Source organism: Carassius gibelio, chromosome B12 (genome assembly GCF_023724105.1).
Source record: "Carassius gibelio isolate Cgi1373 ecotype wild population from Czech Republic chromosome B12, carGib1.2-hapl.c, whole genome shotgun sequence".
NCBI lineage: Eukaryota > Metazoa > Chordata > Actinopteri > Cypriniformes > Cyprinidae > Carassius > Carassius gibelio.
The window spans coordinates 7,873,676-7,899,000 of NC_068407.1; the positions used below are offsets into that span (position 1 = coordinate 7,873,676).

Sequence of the window (25,325 nt, forward strand, 5' to 3'; positions counted from 1 at the left end):
TTAGGTTTGTTAAGATTTTAAATTGTTTTGGAAAAGTACAATTTACAAAACTGATGTATTTGTAATTAATCCCTATGTTGGTAAAGCTTTGAGTAGATATCAGTGTCCCATGTCCCTTTTAGAAATCATTATAATATGCTGGTTTGATGCTGAAGGAATATTTCTGACTATTATTATCAATGTTGAAAAAAGTTGTGCTGCATAAATATTTCATGAAAACCATGGCATATTTATTCAGGACTAGAAAAGAAAACAGCATTCTTTGTTTACACAAGAACAATCTTGTGTGACATTATTAATATCTTTTCTGTCACCTTTAATCAACTTAATGCATCCTTACTGAATAAATGAATTAGACCCCAACCCTCGTCGGTTTCCATTACAAGAATGGGGTGGATTTCGAAGCGTCGCATATAAGCAGTGGTTTCCTGTTGGTCTCCTGGTTGTCGTGACCAGGACAGACAGCCTGGTAGAGTGAGTCTGTGAAGGTTCCTGCACAAAAACTGTACAGGGGGGTCATGGTGTCAGCCCCCAAGAAGCAAACCAAACCTCCTTCTGAGCTGGAGAATATGCCAATGTGCTGAAAAGTTATCCCACTTACATGGGTAAGCTTTTGGGGAACGCCATTGTGCCAGGCCGTGTAGTCGCCATTTAAATATTCAATGCACCAGGACATTGGGCCCCGCCCCAACCAGCAGTCCTCCTCTCCACCCTTCCTAGGGATGTTGGAGTACGTGAGCCCTAGTTCCCAGTATGTCTTACCAGTAACCTGCACCTCCCAGTAGTTGCGAACATCTGTGAAGCCCTTCCTGCTAATCACATTCAGGGTGTTGTCAAATCGAGAGGGGTTTTCAGAAACGGCCTGCCAGGTATCAGTGTAAGTGACTGAGTCGCCCTCAGGGGAAATAACAAGCTTTGGGTGAGCGGAGTCAGGATCCAGAACAACTTTTTGTGCGTCTGAGAAATGGAAAGTGCCAAAGGCATCGTATAATTACAAACTATATTTAGAAACGAATCCCTTGTGAGAGATATGAGGAAAACATTGCTAGGAAACATTGTAGGGATTTTCAAACATGCTTAGGTTTTACATGCTTAAAGCGATATACTGTAGTAATAATTTTCATGTAAAAAATGTGTAGAGCCTCACAGCTTTGGAAGAGTTTCTTGGTGACAGGAACCTGAGAGCGTATGAACAGCAGCAGATTGATGGTTAAGCCGAGCAGCTGTTCATTCTTAAATTCGTCCATCTGTATGAACTCTGGATCTGTCTTCTTCAGAGTCTCCATTATCCTATAAACAAGGAAGAATACAGTATGTGAGAAAGAAAAAATACTAATTCCGCGAAAGCAGGAAAGACTGTTGTGCGGAAACTTCAGATCGCATGCTTGATTTAATGCATGACGCAGTTTACTAAACAATTTTTCACATCTCACAAATGAAAACATGCACTGTCATAACACGTAAAACCCATTAAAACAAAAATAATACATGGTCAAATGTTCCAGAAATGCTGGGGTGTTACATACTTTTAATTTTACATGCTTAAATTTCTGTCATGGACCCAGAAACCAAAATCCCAAAACTGCAACACTACTTACCTTTCCTCCATCTCTGACATCTGTAAGAAAAGGAGATGGAGAAATCATGGTTGAAAAAGTGAACACTTCCACACTGCAAATACAATTTTATTACATTGTGCAGCCGCATACAAGGGATTTGTTTTAACTGAGCTATACAAAAAAGAAAAATATATATTACAAAATTATTTTCAAGGCTAATATAGTTAACATGCTTAAGAGAATAAATATATTTAACTTTACATTCAAAAATGATATACAGTACACTGCCATCCAAACATATGGAGTCTCTCTATGCTCACCAAAGTTGCATCTTTTGGATCAAAAATACACATGGTCCTTCAGAAAAATATGCTGATTTGCTGCTCAATTAATATTTTTATTATCAATGTTGAAAATTGGGGAGCTGGAAACAACAAATGTGTACATTTATATTTTAGAATTTTTTGATGAATACAAAGTTCAAATGAACTGTATTTCAAAATGAAATAGTCTATAGCGATGTAGAAGTGTTCACTGTCACTTTTGATCAATTTAATGCATGTTTGCTGAATAAAAAATAATTAAGCAACTTGGGGTTCATTTAAGCATTCTATTACTAACTCTACAGTATTACCATCTGAAAACTACTATAGGACACTGTTCTGGTCTAAAAATGCACCTTCTCTTGAACCTGACGTTGATCTTTCTCCATCTGTGCATACAGTTCACCGAGCTGCTGATCGATTTCTTGCGTGAGGTGGTAGCACTTCTCAATACTGTCCTCAACCGTTCTCTCCATGGCCTCCGTCTCAATATCCAGCTGGCTCAGTGTAATTCTCAGATCCTCGTCCAAAACCCTCTTCATGTCATCATATTTTTTCTTAATCTTCTCTTTTTGAGCTGCAGCCTTGATCTGTGGAATAATAAATCATGCTTAATCAGATACATCATATGGCAGGTCATCTGCCATATTTTAACCAATGCATTTATTATATTTTCAGATATGAATGCAAATTTCACCAACTTACAGTGAAGTCAGATTGTTTTGATGACAGCTTCTTCATTCGGAAAACCAGAATGTCTCTGTGTCTCTTCAGGTGCTCCTGATAGCTGGTTTCGGTGTCCTTGAATGCGATATTTCAAAGTTCAAAATCGAATCAAAAACCTTTATCTGTCACAAATGTCAATTATAACAAACAGAAATCTATTGAATCATTACCTGAGTTTTCTGAGCCTTCATCATTGACTCTCTAGTACCAGTTCTTCACTTACTTTGATTTCTTCTCTTGTTCTTCCAGTCTTATTCTCCACTAGTAAATGACTAGCCTAAGCCCAAACTTTGAGCTTTATACTGTACAGTTAAGATGGCAAGGTTGGAGGAGGGGTGACAGTCCATCTGTTGTTCCTGTGCCCTGGGAAGTATTCGAGTTGTACAACTAGGGTCCGTAAATCTGGCTGAAGGACTAAAGGAGCTGTACTGGGCCTGCTGTAGTCTGAGTACACTGTGCACAAAAAGACAGAGGAAGCAGCACTTGTAGCCAAAGAAAGCCTCTATTTATATCACACTCTCACATGGAAGACTTTAAAAAGCTTTGTGGTCACAACACCTAGTATTTGTATGTTTAAATCAAGGTGACCAGCTTAACAGTTGAGGATAAACTTGACAGGGTTTACATCTACACACCTGTCTGCATGTGCCACAACTGGGACGAATTCCAAATAGTTCAGAAACACTTATGGAGCAGGTAGCACCAATTATAGGCTTTAGCCATGACCCTGTTATCTCTTGTAATGACCAATACAAATTCTATGAATGGCGTGCGAGTGGGAATGCTTGGATTGAGGCCTGTGCCAAACCACCTGCCGCCTGTCTTTCTACAGCCCTACCATCCCCACATATAATGGGCAGCTTCCTGTAACAGTGCCACTGAGCAAGAGTTATTCAGCCTCAAGCCATTTGATGAGCAGGCGTGCGTAGGAACTGACACAAGCTGGTGATGTCCCATTTATTGATACAGTGCATTTTAAACAGGACTGGAAAGTACGGCGGAGGTAACCGCCTAGTTTCTTTGAAACCGACTCGGGGGAATGTAGCAGGTTTGGTTTTCATTCTTGCATAAATAATGCAAAATGATACTGACACTTTTGTTCATTGATGTGTTAAACTGATTATAGACTGACATCTTGATAATAACATGCATGTCATGCTGTCATTAAGCTGAGACCTTACAATGACTTTACAATAAACAGGTTTTCAAAGGCAAACACGCATCTTCATCATCATCATGTTGTATTGCTTTTTTTCCATCTGCTATAAAAGTTCATTTCAGTAATCCAACTCAAATTGTGAAATGTGAGTATTAAATAAATTCAGTGCACACAGACTGAAGTCTTTGGTTCTTTTAATTGTGATGATTTGGGCTCATATTTATCAAAATCTCAATAAATTAGAATATGGTGACATGTCAATCAGCAAATCAACTCAAAACACCTGCAAAGATTTCCTGGGCCTTCAAAATGGTATCTCGGTTTTATTCACTAGGCTACACAATCATGTGGAAGACTGCTGATCTGACAGTCCAGAAGACAATCACTGACACCCTTCACAAGGATGGTAAGCCACAAATATTCATTGCCAAAGAAGTTGGCTGTGCACGGAGTGCTGTATCCAAGCATGTTAGCAGAGAGTTGAGTGGAAGGAAAAAGTGTGGAAGAAAAAGATGCGCAGCCAACCGAGAGAACCGCAGCCTTATGAGGATTGTCAAGCAAAATCGATTCAAGAATTTGAGTGAACGGCACAAGGAATGGACTGAGGCTGGGGTCAAGGCATTAAGAGCTCCAACTGGCTATTCCTCTTGTTAAGCCACAGATAACGTCAGAAGCGTCTTACCTGGGCTAAGGAGAAGAAGAACTGAACAGTTGCCCAGTGGTCCAAAGTCCTGTTTTCAGATGAGAGCAAGTTTTGTATTTCATTTGGAAACCAAGGTGCTAGAGTCTGGAGAAAGGGTGGAGAAGCTCATAGCCCAAGCTGCTTGAAGTCCAGTGTTTTCACAGTCTGTGATTTTTCTGGGGTGCAATGTCATCTGCTGTTGTTGGTCCATTGTGTTTTTTGAAAACCAAAGTCACTGCACAGTCTTTAAGTAAGCTGCCTTTTAGGCCATCTGGGCCGGTGGCCTTATTCGGCTTTAATTTAGTGAGGCTTTTAGCAACAGCATTCTGTGATAAATATAGGTGAACCTATGGGAAGATTTTTACAGATGTCATCACACTCATCCTTATCATCCACAGTATCAAACCGGCAGAAGAACATGTTCATTTCATCTACAAGACTTTGACTGCAAACTACAGAACTGTTGCTTTTATTGCAACTTTTTCCCATTAAAATTAATTTAACATTAATAATGTTAAATGACTTTTATATGGAGTCATTTGGAAAGTGTGTAAAATCTAATCACCCTAATATTTCAGTCCAGAAGTAAGCCATTTTCTGTGAATGTGCAAGACTTCCGGTTCATTTATTAATAACGGAAATAATTTAGATAATATATTTTAATAATATGTAAATATAAGACACTCCATTTTCTAGTATCAGGCAGTAAAACAAGCTGTTTTGTACAGCTAACAATAGCTGGAAACAGATAACACAGGAACCCAGAGCCAAATAATTAAAAAATGTCTGTGCCCACTCTTATAGGAAAATAAGGTACAACTCTATAAAAACATTGCTCTGTTTGTTTGAGAATCCGACTAGCATCACGAATCAACTTTGGCTCAACCAATGATGTGAGTTCAGGGCGGGGCTTTCTGTTTTTATAATCAGTGGAAGACAGGTTGAGTTCAGTTCAGTGGTGGCAGAAATGTCTTCACCTTCAATGTCTGTTTGTAAGTATGTGGCAAAATGCAATCTGTGACAATAGTGTATGTTATATCACAGAGATAATATAGTCTCACTTTATTTAAACAGTAAGTGCGAAAAGTGGGTTTAAACTTGACAAGTTTTTCTCGTTTGAGTACACGTCTCAAATCACCGCCTTCCCTGTGACATCACTTTCAAGGGTTTTCACCTAAAGTATAAACTTCCTCATCCATTTTAACCACATTTTGTGTTCTTACAGACAGGGAACATCTATAACAGGTACAGAAATTATATTTTTCAGTCAAATAATAATATAACAATCACAATATTTTTTATTAAAACAGCATGCTTCTTTGGTATAATTTTGATTTCTGCATCAGAAAGGTAAAATGAATGAAATTATGCAGCCTGATTGACAATATATATGACAGCATCAATGATAGCAAACTACATCTGAAGTCATCATTTAGTATATTTTATATACACACCATTTAAGTAAATATTTCAAGCAAAGCTACATTTAGGTCAGCTTTGCACCCAGTATATACTGTACCATTTAAAAAGCCTTTGGCACTTGAAATCATTATGCTGAATATGCTGAATTAATCACAGCTTATTCTTTTCTCAGGCTCACACTGACAGCATCCCATTACTCACGCCAACTGAAAAAAAAATGGCAGGTGTGTTCTTCTAAAGCTCTTTGATCTGTGTTAATAAAACTAACGTGTTGCTTTGTTTTAAACAGACTCTTTATCTCTGCAGATAATAACTATGCATTTTACATACATGGAGCCGAGGAACAAGTGTGTTCTGGATACCTTTACAAATCTCCGCCGGAAAATCAGTTCAAGTCCCAGGTATTTTAAAGGTGTTTTACCTTTAGTAAAACAGGACAGGTTACTATACAGGTTACTTTTTTTGTTTTTGTTGCAGAAATCTTGGAAAAGGAGGTTTTTTGTTCTTCTAAAGTACACAGATAACATATGCCAACTTAAGTACTACAAAAATGAAGAGAAGAACAAAACACTGGGAGACATTGACTTGTCTAGGTATGTCAAATTTTTGCACTATTTATTCAATTAAATTTATGCATTTAGCAGACGCTTTTATCCAGTGCATTCAGGCTATCAATTTTTACCTATCATGTGTTCCCGGGGAATCGAACCCCCAACCCTGCGCTTAATAAGGCAATGCTCTACCAATTGAGCTACAGCAACACTATTATTTATAACCAACTGGACTTCTGTCAAATGCCACAGTACCTTACCAGCAAAATATCTCTTCGACATTATAGTTTCGCATGAAAAACTTTCCATTATAATAAGTATTGCACAGTAAGACTACAGAAGAATGAATCTTTTTTTTTTGTCAACCCTTTAGAGTCACATACATGTTCTTGAACCCCGAGATGCATACAATGTGGAAATGGATTCATAACAACTTCAGATGTCCTTCTTCGTGTGTAATGTTTATTAGAGTACCAGAAAGAGACTACTTCCTTATAGGAGAAAACAGGTTTGTTCTGAATGTATTTGCTTTGTTTAGAGCAGTGATTTATTGTTTGTTTTTTGGTATAAATTGAGTGAGAATATTTTATAAATATGCATATAAAAATGTATTAGTAATGAATTACAGAAATGTAATTTAAAGTTTAAAATCAAGTCAAGATATGATTTAAGAATGTTTAAATATTCTCTGAAAGATGCAATATAACATCTTTGTGCAGTTGGGAGATGGACAAATGGTCTACTGCTTTATTTGACATCTTAAACCATCGTCCACACAGACTGTTGGATCCCAAGGTAATGTTTTGACATTTCTTAGTAACTGTGTCTCATTCATTTTGTACACGTGTGCATGGTTTACAAAATACTTATTTAAGCTGAATCATCTGTCACACAGACATTTGGGTTGAAGAGACACATCAGTGAACCTCTGCAATCAGAAAATGACAATAAGCAGGTATGCTAGCACATGGACAGGGCTGCAAAAAATAGGTTTGGTTAATATTGCCAGCTGGTATTACAGGTTTTATGATCTTTAATGATTTCTGTCTTTAGAATTCTATTTACTGCCCAATGCAAAGTTCCCCAGCTATTGTTGAGAATCTTTTTTTTTTTTAAGGAGATTTGACTGTGATTTAAAACAATAATCAGCTCTTATAATTGCTACATTTAACTTTTTTGTTAAATGACTATACAGACTAAAACAGACTAAAACAATCCGACTGTTGTCTGGAGAGAGAGAGGGAAAAAAACAGGTTTGCTAAATTTAGAAACATTGCTTGTTGTTCTTATACTGGTTAACCCTTTGTTGTCTGTTTTTTTTACTTCATTTGCATCTGTGAAATAATGTTACAAGACAAGAAAATAATATCATCATCAATATTGTGCCAATAACAGAAACCTGAGTGGGGTCAAACAAAATATGTTACACATGATCTGCCATCATCTGAGACCAATGAACCCATCTACAGTTCTCCGATAAAACTGAAGAGTATTAAGGTAGATACATGCAACCAATACAAGAGGAAGCACAAACTTATACACCCAAACGTATTTATCTAATATTTTAACTTTTTTTTTTACTCATGGCAGACTGAAATAACAACAGAAATAAATCATGAAAATTATGACACGGATGACCTTTCAGAATGAATAACAACTCAAGCTTCATCCTCAACTCCAGCTGCTATACTGTCACAACAGACCAGCAGAAAAAAAAAGAAAAAAAAAAATTTTTGTGACATATGTAAATATGTAAAATGTATTTTATATATATATATATATATATATATATATATAAATGACAACATTTTGGAACAAATGTATATTATTATAAACTGCTTTGATGTGAAAAGTAAAGAAAATAAAATGTACATGTACAGTATGACCTGTTTTAATGTGCACATTAAAACTATACTGTATGTTCTTTCAATGTCAATATTTTGTCTTTTAATAACAGATTTCTAGTACTGGTTTTATTGACTTAAGTGTGTGTGTTCTCTTACACAGAGTTTCAGAACTAACTGACATCTTATTTATCTTGATCTCCTAAAATTTTTAGTTTTTGCTTATTACACAAACAAATTAAGTGCATTACTTTTCTTTGTGTATTTTATGTATGTGCCATTTTGATTATAAAGGTTTCTTATTATAAAATCTTTGCTTCCGGTATTTATTCCAATTTGTCCTCAAAATCAGAATTTATCTGCATCTATGCATTCTATGCAAAGTACTGATAAGATAAATCAGAAGTTTGCATTTATTTTTAGACCAGGAACAAAAGCAACAATGAAAAATGTTCTCACATTTACAACTAAACTAATCAATAGTTTTAGCAGAGAGTGAGTTTATCACACTGTTCAAAACACCTCAATGACACAATAAAAATCTAGATTTCTTTTTATGTTTTACTTATATGAAAAATATAATCTCTTAATTACACAAATCCCTATAATGCATATTAGATCATTAGTTGATGTTCTTTCAAATAATGTCATGCCATTTTATTTGTTAAATGCTGTTTTAACAGACTACCACACATTTACTTAACTGCTGGAGATAATAAAAACCATACAAAAATAATGAAAACACCTTATCACTCCCAACGCCAACTCAACCTACCAAGAGCATGTTACATTTGAAAAAAAAAAACAAGGGTGGAGGAAAGACAACTACAGTAACTTTAGAGTATTTACTGAAATACATCAGACAAGATTTCCCCATAAAATTCCCGGAAGCACACAAAGAAAGTATTTTTTTTTATTTTTCTTTGGCACAGTAACTTAAGTCACCTATTGCATTCCTAAGTGAACCAAGTGTTTATATATAACCAAATAAATTACAATGAGTATAAGACAATGCATGTATACTATATGTTAACATATTTCAGTCGCAACTGTGTGTGCTTCAGAAGTTATATTTCTTTTTGTAGTACAATGTTTTGTACAATACCACACTGCCATGAACACACTTGTCTGGTAATTTCCACAAACAAATGACAGAGCCAAAAGGGGAGGGATTCCTTCACCTGAGCTCACATATAACCAGAAACTCCTCCTGTTACCAGCACAACACTCTGGAAGAGACAAAAGACCTCTAGCTTCCTCCTAAACTGCCATCATAACATACACATCGTGAGAACTGAATAACTTATCAGAGGACACCAGTTTTATGTTGACAAAAGGTAAGGCAATAATATTACAGAATATTGCTACTAATATGATGATTCTGCTTTGTGATGCTTTCAGCATGGAAAGAAATCATACTGATATTCTGAAAATAGGAATCTGCATTTAAAAAGACATCATGCAATGTTATTATATTACTTATTATATATTTAAAATATGGTGGAGGGATAATTTTCTTTGCATTTTAACAGGTCTTATTCAGACATTGCTTTTTATATATATATATATATATATATATATATATATATATATATATAAATCACTGTTGTTTACATCTGTTTATCAAATATATCAGTGGCTTATAGAAAAACAACCTATTTCACATCTATTTTAGAATAAAAAAGCAACGACATCAGGATGTCCAACAACAAAAAGAAATCAAGTAAGTCTGGCAAACTCTTGAGAAAATAGAATAATCAAGGAATACAATTTCAAAACTCATGAAAGTTTAATGTTGTTTTAATTATGTTTCTGCAGCAGCAACTGCAAAATTTTACAATGAACCAGCGATGGTGGAGGAATTGCACACTGGATACCTGCTCAAGTCCCCCGCTCAACAAAGCCTGATGACTAAAAACATTGTACGTATCATTTTGCATTAAACCTGAAATCAAAATCCTCAGTTTGTGAAATGTAACAGTTTTATATCTGTCACAGAAATCATGGAAGCGTCGTTTGTTTGTGCTCTCCAAGACGGGGGAAGACTACAAGCTATCATATTATGCAAATGAAAGAAAAGAGATAGAACTTTCAAAGTAAGGAAAAGTCTAAAAGTCATAAATACATTTATTTTGTATATAAATGCCTATAAAAGTATACACTATAATGAGAACATCCTTCTGTTTTAAAGGATCAGCCTGTTGTTTGTTGGCCCCGAGGCACATCAGAAGTGGGAATGGATCCAGAAAAACTTCAAATGTTCTCCATCCTCTGTGCTGTTCTTGAGGGTGGAAGATGACACACCAAAACATACAAGGGACTACTTCCTCATTGGAAAAAACAGGTTTGCCACCATTATTTTATATCATTTTTTTTTCATTTCCATTACAATATAGCTCCATTAAAGTCAGTAAAATGCAGGCACAAAAAAAGCCTCTATGAAAAAAAAAAAACAATTGTGGCTTTTAGTCCATGTCTATTACCGTAGTTCTGAAGCCATGAATATGTTAGTAGTGTAACATATACTGTCGTAGTAAATATACTGTACACATTTAAATTTAGCTATACTAAGCATTTAGTATATTTCCAAAGCATATATAAAGTTTAAATATCAAAACAGACAATACGGAAAGAGATACATGTGTTCAAATTAACTTTTGGAGTTTATCTCATCACATTTATTTAGAGATTCATTTAAAATATTCACTGAGTTGTAAGTTAAATACAATGAAATACAAAATTAAATTAAATTAGAATATTGATTTCATTTTTAACCAGTTTTCAGTTGTTGAGTCTTTAAATTCTGCTTTTAAAGTTAGTTATAAATCATGGAACCGTAATTCTAAAAAAATCTTCTAGTTTAAGATTTTCATTTTCATTTGACCTAACCCTAACCCTAAACAAGTGATGCAGTTTTTCATTAGTGTTAAATGTTGTCTTGTGTTATCAGTGCTGATGTGGATGGTTGGCTCAACGCCTTAGTCAAGGTAATGAAGACCCAGAAATCAAGAAAATCCCTTCAGGTAAACATTAAAATATTTCTCTCTTCACATGCAAACTACCTCTCAAAGGTGGACACACCTACTGATTTGAATATTACAATTTCCTGAACAATGAATAACAAAAGAAAACATTGCAATTATGCAGTTGACAATTATTATTATATATACCACTTATTACAAGCATTGCCATCTAAGCATGCTCACATGCTTATTCTTTTCCCACAGGACAACAGATTTAGATCAGCATCTGAACCTCTAAAGAGTTCAGAAGCAGAGGCTGAGGATGAGCCTGATGACAGACATTCAGCACCTGACCTAATGCTAACTTACCCGTCACCGTCCAGCCATTATGACTATCCTCGCAAGCTCAGCGAACCTCCAATACCAGTAGCACTCAAGGTTTTACACATTTATACACAGTTTCTTCAATATACAGTGTGGACATAAATACTCTTAAACTTCCTATTGAAAATATTAATTAAAATAAAACTCAAACCTCTATCTGGCAGATTCCAGTTACTGAGGATGAAGATGATGAGGTCGAGAAGCAGGATGAATCTGCAGAAGACAGTGAATACATGAGCATGGAATCATTGTAAGTGTCTGAGAGCACTTTTAACTGGCCGACTTAAATGTAAAATACATTCGGTTAATAAAATAAAACATTTTAAGAGACATTTTAAGGAACTAATTTTTTTGTGGTCTTTTCTTATTAGGCAAAGAGCTTTGAAAGTTGACAAACAGGATATGGACACTACATGCAGGCAGAAAAAGTAATTTTGAATTCTTGATTCACTGTTATGTACCTTATGCACTATTGTGTCAGTAGAGTGAGATCTGATAAACTCAGCAGCGTTTGTTGCCTTTTGACACACTGTAATTTGTACACTAAGTTCATTGCCCTCAGATGCTACACATAGATTTGATTCTATGTTTATTTAAAGACTAAAAAACAACTCCTATCTTAGAGATGCTGAATAGTGTGTTCTGTTGTTTTGAAAATTCCATTCTTGCTGAACAGGTCTGGTCACGGATGAATGTTAAGATTAAAGCTAACTTGTGGCAATGTTTTAAGCTCTTGCAAATCTTCTCTGAATAGAACAATTCACCTCTACTGTTCCTCATCATTTCCATAGAATTTTCTAGAAGATTTAAGAAAAAAAAATGAGGCATCTGAAATTTATCAATGCATATTTTTATTTTGCAGTGAAGCGCACGCACATGTTGAGAAGGAGATCTGCATTAGTCAAAATGATCTGAAAAACAGTCTGATCCTGACTCAGGAAGAAGGCAAACCATGGTACAACTCTCATTGATAATTAATTACAGTTACTGTTTGAATATCCTGTACCCTTTCCTGACAAAAAACATTAACATGAGAGCAAATTAACAACTTAGATTATATTATGTTTCTCACTGTTGTGCATTCGTCCTGTTCCTCTCCAGTGTCTCTGACTGTCGGAAGATTCAGGACTCGTGTCTCTTCCATAAGGGGGACCAGATCTTGGCCTTCAATGACCTGCTTATAGACACAGTAGAAGAGATACAGACATACGTAAGAAGACTAAGCAAGGATGAGGTAAGACGATGATTCACAGTAAAACAATGTTTTGTTTTTTTTCTCACTACAGCTATAAATAATTCTACTGGATTTACCTTCAGGTAAAACTCACTATTCGGCGGCTCATAGGATCCCAGCCTCTGCACTCTGAACCATGTCTATCATAAGGAGGACCAGAAACTAATCTCTTGTGAATTCATCAAGATATTAAAATATGTCTGTAAGACATTAAAACTAATTCATTCAAGTCTAATCATACAGGCGGAAAACAAGGTGGAAATGAAGAACAGAAGAGCAGTCAGGTTATCTGAAGTAACTTGTCCTCTTTTGACTGTACATTAATCAAGTTAATGTGTAAAACAATGTGAATGTTAAATTTATTGACCTTAAAATGTCACTGAATAAAAAGAAATTAGATTTAGATGGTATATGTACATGAAACTATGAGTGGTAGTGGGTTTATTAGTTCACATCTGTTAATGTGAAACACGAGTCAAGTATTACTTTATAAGAAGTATGAAGGTTAATTCACGTTGAAAAATGCACAGTGCTAAACTGTTCATGTATTTTAACCTCTTTAAAGATGCACTTTTTTTAACAATCTTAATAGTATGAGGTACTTTATATACCGTGTATATACAAGGATTCTGTCATTGTGTATTTTGTTTTCGCAAAGCATTTATCCAGTGAAGTATTGTTTCTAGTCTCTATGCATTGATTCAAATGTCTCGGTCACTCTTTGGATTGATGATTGCTGGATAACATCTAGCCTACATAATGTATATACATGTATTACACTGTAGAAAAGCATGCATTTGCACACTGTTCCAATGTGAAGTATAATAAAACTTTTGAAACATTTTTTGCAATTGGTTTATGAATATTTTATAAATGTGCATACATTTAAATAATTAATTCTGTAATAAAAAAAATTTATCATACATTTTTTTAAATAGTCAAAAAGTTTAGATCTGACTAGTCTCTGAAAGATTCATCACCGTTGAATCCCCAGGTAATGCTTTGACATTTCTGATTTAAATTTCTGAGCGGATTTGTCTAATGCATTTCGTATGCAAGTATGCATGTTATAAATTAGTTTCAAGCTAAAACATCTTAATAAACAGCTGTCACACATACATTTGGGTCAAACAGAAACATTGGTGAAACTCCCTCAATCATAAATACACAATAAGCAGGTATGTTGGCACATGGCCATCTGCCGGAGGAAGAAAGAAAATCAGGTTTGCTAATGTAAGAAACATTGTTTGTTATTGTAAAGGGATTTAATTACCCTTTTCTCTGTGAACAGTTCACGCCACTTATTCCGATTCTCAAAAGATGTCATCATATTGGGCCAAAACTAATTTGGGTCATTCAAAACATGTTACACATGAGCTGCCATCTTCTGTGGTCCATGAGCCATTGAAATGTATTTGAATGACTTGCATTAAAGCAAAGCAAAAATGAATAAAGCACTGCATTGGACACCTCAGTTGTAAATGATGAGATAAACTGCAAAAGTTGCATTAATTTACTGATTCACATCATTTGAACAATAAACTGATTAAAGCAGATGACCACAAGACAATGTTTTCACAGAAAAGTTTGTAGCATATGAAAATATGTACTAAATATATATCTAAAAGGAATGGTGTTTTAAAACAAATTTTATTTGTTTTAAATTAAATAATTATTTAGACTACACATTTAACCCTTGGAGACACAAAACCAAATGCAGTGAATAATAAAACCTCCTAATCACTCCGAACCCCAACTCAATCTGCCAAGAGTATGTTACACTTGCAAAAAAGCCAGGAAAAGGAAAGAAAGACAATTACAGTATCATTTGAATATTTACTTATTGAGTATGTACATATTTCAGTCGCAGCTTACTTCATATGCTTCAGAAGCAAAATTTCTCTTTGTAGTATCTGGTTTACCACAATACCATGAACATGTTTGTCTGGTAGTTTCCAGAAACAAATAACAGACACGGTCAAAGGGGAGGGAGTCTAAACCTGAGCTTACATATAACCAGAAACTCCTCCTTTTTCCAGCATAATGAATGCTTGGGAAGAGACAAAAGGCCTCTAGCTTCCTCCTAAACTGTCGTCATAACATACATGTTATGAGAACCAAATGACTTTTGACGGTGACGCAAGGTATGGGAATACTTTTACAGAATATGGCTTCTGAAATGATTCTGCTTGTGATGCTTGAAATATGCAAAGAAATATTGCTGAAACTATTCAAGTGAATTTAAAACTTTCACAAAAACATCATGCAATTTTATTATATAGCATATTATTATATTAAGGAGGGTTAATTTCCATTGCATTTTAATTGTTCTTCTGTTGACATTGCTTTTTTTTATCTTTTACAAAATCACTGTTGTTTACATCGGTTTATCAGAGGCTTAAACATTTCACATCTGTTTTAGAATTAAAGCAACAGCTTCAGGATGTTCAACAACAAAGTCAACCGTAAAACTCAGATTAAACTGTGTGTCATCAATGTGTTTAATGTTGTTTAATTATGTTTAATTATGAACCAGTGATGGTGGAGGAATTGTACACTGGATACCTGATCAACTCCTACCCCTCTAACAGCCCTGACTAAAAACACTGCACGTCTCATATTGTATTTCATTCTAAAATCTAAATATCTGCAGTCTGTCAAAGAAAACTGGTTTCGTTCCATCATTTAGATCATATTTCTCATTGCCATCACTGTACAGTTCCACTAAAGCTAACATGACAGGCAAAATAAATGAATAACTAAAAATAATTAAATAAATAATATTTTAAGGCTCCATGAAATCAAAATGTAGTCTCTATTAGTTCTGAAACCATGTATATGTTAGTAGTGTAGCATATAGTAGTTAGTAGTATATAGGAAATATACACAAAAAAAAATTGAGCCATGAGAATCACCAAAGCTTTATCAGCATTATTCATTTAGTATATTTCCAAAGCATAATAAAATGAAAAGACAGTGTATAACAATAAAATAAATAAAAAAACGTCAGCATTATTCATTTAGTATATTTCCAAAGCATAATAAAATGAAAAGACAGTGTATAACAATAAAATAAATAAAAAAACGTAAAAAAAAAAAAAAAAAAAAAAAAAACGTACTGCTTACTTTAAGTAGTAACTTAAAGGGGTGATATGATGTGATTTTAAAATGTCCTTATAAATATTATAGATATTATAGATATTCTTTATAAAAGTTAAGACTTGTCCACGGCCTCCTAAAATGCCTCATTTAAACACGTCCCACGTGTCTACATCACAATGTGGGAAGATTTGCTCAAGCCTGCCAACAGTGCGCACTCAAACCCTCCGTGTGTGATGCTGTGTGTTTCATTTTGAAAGCGACCAGATACTGGCCTTCAATGACCTTCTTATAGACACAGTAGAATAGATACAGACATACGTATGAAGACTAAGCAAGGACGAGGTAAGATGATGATTCACAGTTAAAGAATGTTTTGGTTTTTTCTCACTACATTCAGACAGCTATAAATAATGCTAACGGAATTACCTGGAGGTAAAACTCACTATTCGGTGGCTCATAGGATCCCAGCCTCTGCACTCTGAACCCTGTCTATCATAATAGCCATGTTTCCACTGTCGAGCTTAAACCAGGCGTGCTAGTGCGTGCCAGAGCCAGTTGCATTTCCACTGTCACTTCCGGGGCTTGATCGTGCCTCATCGGGGCTTCCTTGGGGCCAACGGCCAGGGTTTTTTTGGCCCGACGAAAACCTTGGGCCAAGCGGGCCAGCTGGGGCTAGAGGAGGAGTTATGAAGTTTCTCCCCGTCTGGAGAGTGTCAGTGCTGTGGATCATTACAGGAAGAAAACAGCAATAACACCAGTAGTATTAAAGACTTATTTAAATAATTTGAGATCAAAACTCATTCTTAGTCAGCAGCGAGTGTTTGAAATAACTTGATTTTATTTAGTAACATATTTTATCTGTCATAAGTCTCAAGAGTTTAGCTCCGCATAGAATGTGTCATCAAAATAAAATAATGATTTTTGTCCGGGTGCTTTTATAAAAATGGAGTCAGCGCTGCGGATCATAACAAAAAGCAGCTATAATGCCAGCATTAAAAACTTTTTTTAATAAGTTGAGCTCAAAACTCACTTTCAGTAAGCAGCGTGTGTTTGAAATAATTTGATCCGATGTGGAAGCATTTAAAATAAACAAAATACAAATACATTTCTGTGATTGAATTTTTGAGTCCTGATACATTAATTCATTATGATCAATGTATCAATTATTCTATAGTAAAACATAGATGCTTTTGAATATGAATATTTAACAAAGCATACAAACACACGGCCACTTTTATCATGTTCGTTTTGTGATGGCGCTAGTCTCAGTGACTTATTTCTTAGTTTTCTGCTAACTTCTCTTTGTTGGTGAAATGATGGTTGTGTGACGTTGTTCTGAGAGGTGTGTAAACGGCGTGTTTTAGTGACGCGCAGCGTAGCTTCAGGCTCCACTGTGGAAACCCTGCGCTATTCTAGCCTCAGTGCTACTGGCCCGGGGCTATCAGCCCCACCCAGCCCGCCTTAAGCCCTGGCTCGCACGGGCCCGACAGTGGAAATGCGGCTAATGAGGAAACAAGAAACTAATATCTTGTGAATTCATCACCATTGAGATATTAGAAATGTGGCTGTGGAATTTTAAAGCTCATTCATTAAAGTCTGATCATACAGGTGGAAAACTGAACAGTAATTGAAGAACAGAAGAGCAGTCAGGTTCTCTAAAGTAACTTGTCCTCTTTCGACTGTATTACTTTATAAGTATGAAGGTTAATTCACATTGAAGATGTTTGATGATTTTTAAAGATGCACTTTTTTTTTTTTTTTTTTTACAATGCCAACAGTATGAGGTACTTTATATACTGTGTACATACAAGTTGTCTGTCATTGTGTATTTTGTCTTGCAAAGAATTTAACCAATTAAGTATTGTTTCTAGTCTTTGTGCATTGATGATTCAAATGTTTCAGTCACTCTTTAGATTGATAATTATTGAATAACATGTAGTCTACATAAATATCTACATTGATTATGCAGTGAAAAAAGCTTGTATTTGCCCTCTGTTATGAGAAGTATTATTAAACTTTTGAAAAAAAAAAAAAAAAAAAACAATTATTTTATGTTATAAAAATCAAAATATTTTTTATATGATTAGATATTACGTTGACAAATGTCTAGAATCTATTTTCAAATAATCTCTGAAACATAAAGAACATTAAATCATATGGTTCACTGCTGTTTTTTTTTTTTTGGCACCTTAAATAGTCGTCCACACAAACTGTTGGATACCAAAATAAAGCTTGGACATTTCTGACTTAAAAATGTGTCTCATGCATTTCATACAAGTGTATATAAATAAACTGAAATCATCAAGAGAACCAAAGCCTGGGGAATCAAAAGTGCATGTGCACGGAAAATAAATATGCAACAAAAGCATAAAAAACACAAATAAAAAGCATACAAATCTAGAATCCAAAAAAAAACTGAAATGGTGTTTAGTCTATGAGTGTATATGTGTACTAATTCAGTCACAGCTAACAGTAATTTATTTTTGTAGTAGGATGTTTTCCACAATAACTTAATGGCATGAACTTGTTTGTCTGGTAAGTTCTCCAAAGGAATGACAAAGTCATAGGGGAGGAACTTAAACATGATCTCACATAAAATCAGAAACAACTCCAGCATAACACTCCGTAAGAGACAACGGATCTTTAGTTTCCTCCTATACTTAAATCATATCATACATGTTGTGAGGACTCTTCAGAGGACTGAGATTTTACTGTGACACAAGGTAAACTAATAATACTATAGATTATGGCTACTGATTGCATGATTACGCTTTGTGATGCTTGTAACACATAGAGAAATAATGTTAATACTATTCATCTGAGAGAAATAAAAGAAAGTTTAAACATTATGTCTTTTCTGAAATATGGCGGAGGGTTCATTACCATTACACTGTAATTAATCTTGTGCTGCTGACATTGACACAGCACTGAATATTAATTTACAAAAGCATACATCGCTGTTGTTTACTTCTGTTTATCTGATATAGCTGATATATATCAGTGGCTTACAGTAAAAAGAAAAAAAATGTAAACATGTTACATCTATTTTAGAACTTAAAGCAAACAACATCAGGATGTCCAACAACAAGAAATCTTGTAAGTCTAAAACATCTTAGGAAAAATGGGATAATCTAGGAACTTAAACACTAATTGGAAATGTGCAGCATTTAATGCTGATCAGTTTTAACTATGTTTCTCCAGCAACGGCTACAACATTTTACAGTGAACCAGCAGTGGAGGAACTGTACACTGGATACCTGGTCAAGTCCCCACCTCTGACCCTGACTAAAAACACTGTACGTCTCATATCGCAATTCAACCTTGAAACTTAAGCATCTGCGGTCTGCAAAGACAGTTCCTCGGTTTATGAAACTTAGCAGTTTTATATATCTTTTACAGAAATCATGGAAGAATCGTTTCTTTGTGCTCTCCAAGATCGGTGAAAACACCTTCCAGCTGACATATCATGCAGACGAAAAGAGAGACAAACCCTTGGGAGTGATAGACATTTCTAAGTAAGGAAAAGACTGTCACATAAATAAATACATGAAGTATTTCCATGCTAAAATGAGAATGTCTTCCTGTTTCAAAGGATCAGCTTGCTGTTCATTAGCCCTGAGACACATCAGAAGTGGGACTGGGTCAAGAAACAAGCAAAGGGCTCTCCATCCTCTGTGCTGTTCTTGAAAGTGGAAGACGAGAAACAATCTAGAGAATATTTCCTCATTGGAAAAGACCGGTTTGTCCCCATTATTTTAACCATTATCTCCCATTGCCATCACAACCTAGTTCCACGAAAGAAGTGTTAAATGTTTTCATTGTGTTTTCAGTGCTGATGTGGATGGTTGGCTCAATGCATTATTCAAGGCGATGAAGACCCAGAAATCACAAAATAAACTACAACACACAGATGATAGTCAGGTAAACAAACCCTCTCTTTCTTCCTCTGTGTCTTTACATAGATGCTTAAATAAACTCTCATTCATGTTTGAGCACACCTACTGATACTTACTATCATTTTCTACATTTGAGAACATTTGGAAATACGGCGATTATGCAGTAACCAAAAATGTATTATTCTTGATCAGAAGGTTTTAGCATCATAACAAACCAAACATTCAGTCAAGTGTACCAAAACTTTTGAGAGGTTGTGAATGCTCACATGCTTTACCTTTTTCCACAGGACAAGAGATCTAGATCAATTACTCTACCTGCAGACCTTTCAGAACCAAACGGTGAAGATCAGGCTGATAACAGACGGTCAGCATTTGAATTAACTTCTCTGCCACAAAACGATCATTATGACTATCCCCGCAAGCTGAGCGAACCTCCAATACCAGTAACACGCAAGGTTTTACACATTCAAACACAGTTTCTTTCACATATCCATATGATGAAAATACACAAATAAAACCCAAACCTCTATCAGATTCCAGTTATTAAGGAAAAAGATGAGAAGGAAGGGAAGCAGGATGAACATCCAGAGGATAACAGTGAATACATGACCATGGGATCAGTGTAAGTGTTTGAGAGCACTTTTGCCCTTTACTGGCCTTGTGGAATGCACTCTATTGATAAAATACAACTCTGAGAGACACAGTTTAATTTAAGTGTTCTGTGGTCTTTTCTGATTAGGCAAAGGATGAAAGATGACCAACAGGAGGATGACAAAGCATGCAAAGAGAAAAGGTAATTCTGATTCACAGTTACAGTATTTATCATGAGATCACACTATTGTGTAAGATATGCAAGATACGATAAATATATGAGTTATCATCAGCATGATATTGTTTGCCACATTTAATTTTTTTCAAAACAGATAATTTTCCTCCATGTCCCAGATGCAACAAATATATATATATATATATATATATATATATATATATATATATATATATATATATTTAAAGTCCACAAATCAACACTGTTTCTTAGTATCAATTAGCAGTCTATCTTGCTGTTTAAAGAGTTGCAACCTTTCTAGTCTTGCTCAACAGGTCTTTTTTTGGATGATTTATCAAACGAAAGCGAACACTTGGCAAGGTTTTATCATACCTGAGAGATTCAGTCATCACAATGTTTAAACTCTAAACAAGGATATGTTCTGTGGTGGTTTGACCCTTGCTCAATCAGATTTTTTTTTTTTCTCAGTGAAGTTCTCAGGCATTCTAATCAGTCTTTCGTTGTCTACACTGAAAACTGTGGCTCAACCGAGTCAAACAACAGGTGATTTTTATCATTTCAAACAGGGCTGTAACCACCATATTCAGATTAGCTGGTTACCCAACCCGATTGGCATGGCAATTCGTAAATTTTTCACAAGGTGGCTTATTCGTACGAATTCGTACGACCACACTCGTACAAATTCATACGATTGTTGCCAATTCATACGATTTTGTACAAATGACCTACACCTAACCCCGCCCCTAAACCTAACCGTCACTGGGGTCCGTATAAAATCATACGAGTGAGGTCGTACAAATTCATACGAATAAGCCACCTCGTAAAATACATACGAATTGGTCGTGAGATAGCGTTGGGTTACCAGTATAGTGTCTGACACTTTAATGATATAATTATTATTAGTGGTCTGCGCTAATTTTAAATATGTGGTTACATCTTTAACTTCAGTACTGCAAATAGCATTAGCAGGGTGCTTCTGCTTTAGAGAAAAAAGCCATGATTTTCCTAATTAAAATCCTCAGATATATATTTAGCACTGTGGTTATGATAAATGTGGTATTTGCCTGTTTCTTCTTTGTAGTGAATCGGAAACAAATGTTGAGAAGGAGGTCATCGGTAGTCAAAATGGTGTGACAAACAATCTGTTCTTGGCACAAGGCGGCAAACCATGGTACAACTCTACAATAGATAATTAATGACATAGGCTGTTCTAGAATCAATGGTAATAAAAGTAGAAATGAAATACTTACCATGTATTATATTTCATCTCTTATTATCCTCTTCTACAGTTTAAAGGGGAATCAGAGCCTGCCCCCAGACACAGTACAAGCGATTCAGAACTGTATAAAAACACTAACCAAAAAGGAGGTAAGATGATAATTCACAGTAAAGAAATTGGCTTTATTTCTATAACTGTAATCAGAGACCTATAAATAAAGTTACTGAAATTACCTGCAGGCAAAACTCTTAATTCAACGGCTTCCAGACCTCACTCTGAAACCTGCCCAACACACTGAGGACACAAAACAAAGGCTAATGCAAAATCTCTTTTCACCATCGAAATAATGGAAATGTTGTACATGTCTAATTTAAGGGTCACAGGGTCTATGGGACATTAAAGCTCATTCTTTTATGTCTTATGTACATAAAATTAAATATGTGCCCTAGTAAAAAGAAAAGAAAAAAGTACTATTTAAAATACATTTATTTCATACTAAGTATAGCATATTTACTGACATAGTATTTGAGACTTACTGATTTAAAAAATAATTATGATGAAACTTTATTTGGAGTACTACTTGTGCACAATGCACATTTCTTAATATTAAGCCTAAAAATGTGTTTTAATGCCACTATTGACAAATAATATCAGACTTTAAATGCAAGATATTTAAGGTGTACCACTTTAGCACAATCAAATATACTTCAGTATATCTGCACAATTAAAGTGCATTAAGCACAAAATTAGTTCTTCCAATTTCGCAGACTTTGAGTATACCAGTTTACCCTACCAAAAACTGCAGCGTATTTTTATGAAATATTTGTAGTATACTTAGCATGAAATAAATGTATTTCTAATACATTTTAGTATATTTCCTTTACACTAGGGTGGTAGTGGGTACTGTATATATTTGTTTGTTTGAAGAACAAGCGTCAAGTATTACTTAAAATGTAGGATGAGAGATAACCCACAGTGAAAAACAGTAGTAAGCTTATTTTATATATAGATTAATTATGTTTTAGAAAGCATGCATCTTGCACATTGTTACACTGTGAAGTGTTATTAAACTTACCATTTAACAGTTTCTGTTTCTTTTTTTATTTTGCTGTGTACATGCGATAATAAATCGGTGCATAAAAATTATATTAGTAGTTTATTTCTTAAAAAGGGCAACAAACGTTATTCAAAAATGTTTTTAACACATTAAACTATCTATACAACTTACCATTCATATTCATTGGTTATACCTCATAACTCCCTCTATTGTTTAAACAGACTGTGTACAATTATATTCATTTCACAAACTCATGATGAATGGATGAACACAGATGTTGTTTTTCTCTGTAAGATGTGGTTGTGGTTGTCTGTCTCTGTAGGGTTTTTTTTTTATACCTGTAGTTTCCTCCAAACAACCACACATTGGCTCTGAAGGAAACCAGTTTATCTGTATTCTTTAACAAACGCAACTGATTTTTCACATGTGCATCTTAAGGCACTGAAATGCAATATGAACAATAAGATGTTGATCAGAAACTTCTGTACTCAGAAAACACAAGTTTATGAAAAGATAATTTAAATATCTCCTTGCTATTTTTTCAGATATATTAATCACTTTTGCTGGTGCTTTGCGGCAAGCTTTATGTACACACAAATAAAGATGGAGCAGCTCTAAGGGGTGCTGGAAAGCTGTTCCACAATCTAGGGCACCATCACAGAGAAAGCTCTATCGCCTCTACGTTGCAGCCTTGTAGAGGGAACCAATAGTAGTTTACGATTACTAGATCTTAAATCTCTGGAAAAGTTGTAAGGGTGCAGCAATTCAGAAAGGTAATGCAGAGCGAGATTGAGCAAACCTTTATAATCAAATAAGAGGATTTTCAAATTTATCCTAGAGTTAACAGGAAGCCAATGAAGTGCTTGCAGAACGGGGGTGGCAGAATCATATTTGCGGCCTTTAAAAAAAAAAAAAATGGCTGCTGCGTTTTGGACCAATTGTAAACGAGCTACTTGGGACTTTGAAATGCCATAATACAAAGAGTTGCAATAGTCCAATCAAGAAGTGATAAACGCATGAATAGCTATCTCAAGAGGTCAAGAGCTATCTATCTTCCGGCAGACAGTGTTTAATTTTAGTGAGTAAGCGGAGCTGGAAAAAGCTAGAGGCAAAAACTGAGGAGACGTGTTTCTCGAGAGTGAGCCGACTGTCTAAGAATACACCAAGGTTCTTAACACACAAGTAGTTTTGCTTTCACAACGAAACACACAGCGTCTCCATGACATGGCGGCGGTGGAACAGCAAGAATATTAGTTAAGCCTTTTTTCTTTGTGTGAACATTTGGGCGTTCTTATGCAAATCTTCCCACATTGTGACGTAGACGTGGGGGTGTGTCAGAATGAGCCGTTTTAGGTAGGAGTGGTAGGACTCTTAACTTTTATAAAGAATATCTCTTTGGATTTGAGACTTTAGTCTTTGCAACTTTACAGATCTTCTTTATGCACCAAGAGCTTGTTACACTCCAAAGATAAATGAAAAAAATTAATCGCATCATATGACCCATTTAACAAAGTATTAGTGTTTTTCTATTAAGCACGTCATTGACGTTCAGTAAGACAACACTTGAATTCCAAATTCTGCATATTCCAAAGAAGCAACAGCATACAAACTAACAGCAAACATGATTCAGGTGTGTCTAGAATCTATTGAAAATGAACTATAAATGAATCTCTATATGGTGGACGTCGGTCCTTGAGAGCCACATCCCTGCAGAGTTTTGGTTTAACCCTAATCAAACACACTTGAACAAGCTTATCAAGGTCTGAAGGGTAACTAGGAAGCTTCAGGCAGGTGAGTTTTTATTAAGGTTGGAGCTGAACTCTTCAGGACTGCGGCTCTCCAGAACCGGAGTCTACGACCCCTGCTCTGTACTATATATGGATCTTTTTATTCAGGACATCAGATGCATTTAACAGGCAAGTACAAATGTCAAATTATTATTATTATTATTTTAAGTTGTACTAATTTTTTTATCTATGAAATTTCTTGCCTTGATTTGTATCTGACATGCTAATGGTCTGCGGAAAATTTTTCTATCAAAGTAGATGACTGGAGAAAGCAGGGTAGACAGGATTCTTCTAATTCCATCAAAAAACTTGGAAGGCAAAAAACAAAAACAAAACAAAAAAAAAACATATTTTTGCAGTGAGATTAAATTCATACACCTGCAGATACATTTAGGATAACAAGAAATACTGTATGACATGAGTAAAGATATTATCATGGGCTAATCTATAATTTCATGTTAAAGTTAACCCCCCTGAGTATGATTTCCTAGCAAAGCAGTATTTTCATTCCATACTATGGAACAGTTTCAAATGCATTTCAGTGCCTTTCACAATGATCGGAGGAATCATGGGCTAAAAATGACTTCTAAATATACCATCACCTGCTTCCTGCATTATGTAAAAACAAGT

At 35.1% G+C, this 25,325-nt stretch overlaps 4 protein-coding genes and 1 long non-coding RNA gene across 6 annotated transcripts; 3 read left to right on the forward strand and 2 right to left on the reverse strand.

The window, feature by feature from the left end:
• Positions 1 to 208: 208 nt before the first annotated feature.
• Positions 209 to 6,522, reverse strand: si:ch211-28p3.4 (probable E3 ubiquitin-protein ligase TRIML1). The gene is made up of 6 exons (XM_052571452.1): positions 2,779 to 6,522; positions 2,588 to 2,683; positions 2,239 to 2,472; positions 1,599 to 1,618; positions 1,148 to 1,290; positions 209 to 957 (listed from the first exon to the last, which is right to left on the reverse strand). The coding sequence occupies exons 1-6, from the start codon at positions 2,800 to 2,802 to the stop codon at positions 380 to 382; spliced, it is 1,095 nt and encodes a 364-aa protein (XP_052427412.1). The 5' UTR covers positions 2,803 to 6,522; the 3' UTR covers positions 209 to 379.
• Positions 6,089 to 8,447, forward strand: plekhs1.4 (pleckstrin homology domain containing S1, tandem duplicate 4). The gene is made up of 8 exons (XM_052571143.1): positions 6,089 to 6,095; positions 6,178 to 6,272; positions 6,349 to 6,464; positions 6,796 to 6,930; positions 7,142 to 7,217; positions 7,318 to 7,377; positions 7,818 to 7,919; positions 8,430 to 8,447. Exons 1-8 carry the CDS (start codon positions 6,089 to 6,091, stop codon positions 8,445 to 8,447), a joined length of 609 nt encoding a protein of 202 aa, XP_052427103.1.
• A 1,050-nt stretch (positions 8,448 to 9,497) lies between these two features.
• plekhs1.3 (pleckstrin homology domain containing S1, tandem duplicate 3) lies at positions 9,498 to 13,653 on the forward strand. Its single transcript, XM_052571453.1, has 12 exons — positions 9,498 to 9,603; positions 9,942 to 9,989; positions 10,085 to 10,188; positions 10,265 to 10,362; positions 10,458 to 10,610; positions 11,217 to 11,289; positions 11,494 to 11,667; positions 11,778 to 11,863; positions 11,985 to 12,041; positions 12,476 to 12,568; positions 12,715 to 12,847; positions 12,931 to 13,653. The coding sequence occupies exons 2-12, from the start codon at positions 9,965 to 9,967 to the stop codon at positions 12,994 to 12,996; spliced, it is 1,062 nt and encodes a 353-aa protein (XP_052427413.1). The 5' UTR covers positions 9,498 to 9,603; positions 9,942 to 9,964; the 3' UTR covers positions 12,997 to 13,653.
• On the reverse strand, positions 11,664 to 22,278 carry LOC127969456 (uncharacterized). Its single transcript, XR_008156271.1, has 4 exons — positions 22,085 to 22,278; positions 21,883 to 21,985; positions 12,686 to 12,787; positions 11,664 to 11,826 (listed from the first exon to the last, which is right to left on the reverse strand). It is a non-coding gene; the product is annotated as an uncharacterized LOC127969456 (long non-coding RNA).
• Positions 18,220 to 22,886, forward strand: LOC127969451 (pleckstrin homology domain-containing family S member 1-like). Of its 2 annotated transcripts, XM_052571451.1 has the most exons (12): positions 18,220 to 19,045; positions 19,151 to 19,245; positions 19,349 to 19,464; positions 19,542 to 19,688; positions 19,780 to 19,870; positions 20,133 to 20,300; positions 20,379 to 20,467; positions 20,585 to 20,638; positions 21,101 to 21,175; positions 21,714 to 21,803; positions 21,922 to 22,000; positions 22,091 to 22,886. In XM_052571451.1, the coding sequence occupies exons 1-12, from the start codon at positions 19,024 to 19,026 to the stop codon at positions 22,196 to 22,198; spliced, it is 1,134 nt and encodes a 377-aa protein (XP_052427411.1). In that variant the 5' UTR covers positions 18,220 to 19,023; the 3' UTR covers positions 22,199 to 22,886. The 2 variants fall into 2 exon arrangements, with proteins under 2 accessions (XP_052427411.1, XP_052427410.1); XM_052571450.1 differs by lacking the exon at positions 18,220 to 19,045 and having other exon boundaries at positions 19,078 to 19,245.
• The last annotated feature ends 2,439 nt before the right edge of the window (positions 22,887 to 25,325 follow it).

Excerpts from the sequence above, each read along its gene's own strand:
- si:ch211-28p3.4 (XM_052571452.1), bottom strand. The coding sequence starts at position 2,802 with ATGATGAAGGCTCAGAAAACTCAG. Across the intron at positions 1,619-2,238 it reads AACGTCAGGTTCAAGAGAAG|ATGTCAGAGATGGAGGAAAG; the intron begins GTGCATTTTTAG and ends CTTTTCTTACAG. Across the intron at positions 958-1,147 it reads CAAGAAACTCTTCCAAAGCT|ACGCACAAAAAGTTGTTCTG; the intron begins GTGAGGCTCTAC and ends TCCATTTCTCAG.
- plekhs1.4 (XM_052571143.1), top strand. Across the intron at positions 6,273-6,348 it reads AAAATCAGTTCAAGTCCCAG|AAATCTTGGAAAAGGAGGTT; the intron begins GTATTTTAAAGG and ends TTTTTGTTGCAG. Across the intron at positions 6,465-6,795 it reads GGAGACATTGACTTGTCTAG|AGTCACATACATGTTCTTGA; the intron begins GTATGTCAAATT and ends TCAACCCTTTAG.
- plekhs1.3 (XM_052571453.1), top strand. The coding sequence starts at position 9,965 with ATGTCCAACAACAAAAAGAAATCAA. Across the intron at positions 10,611-11,216 it reads TTCCTCATTGGAAAAAACAG|TGCTGATGTGGATGGTTGGC; the intron begins GTTTGCCACCAT and ends TTGTGTTATCAG. Across the intron at positions 11,668-11,777 it reads CAATACCAGTAGCACTCAAG|ATTCCAGTTACTGAGGATGA; the intron begins GTTTTACACATT and ends TCTATCTGGCAG.
- LOC127969451 (XM_052571450.1), top strand. The coding sequence starts at position 19,120 with ATGCTGATCAGTTTTAACTATGTTTCTCCAGCAACGGCTACAACATTT. Across the intron at positions 19,465-19,541 it reads GGAGTGATAGACATTTCTAA|GATCAGCTTGCTGTTCATTA; the intron begins GTAAGGAAAAGA and ends CCTGTTTCAAAG. Across the intron at positions 20,301-20,378 it reads CAATACCAGTAACACGCAAG|ATTCCAGTTATTAAGGAAAA; the intron begins GTTTTACACATT and ends AACCTCTATCAG.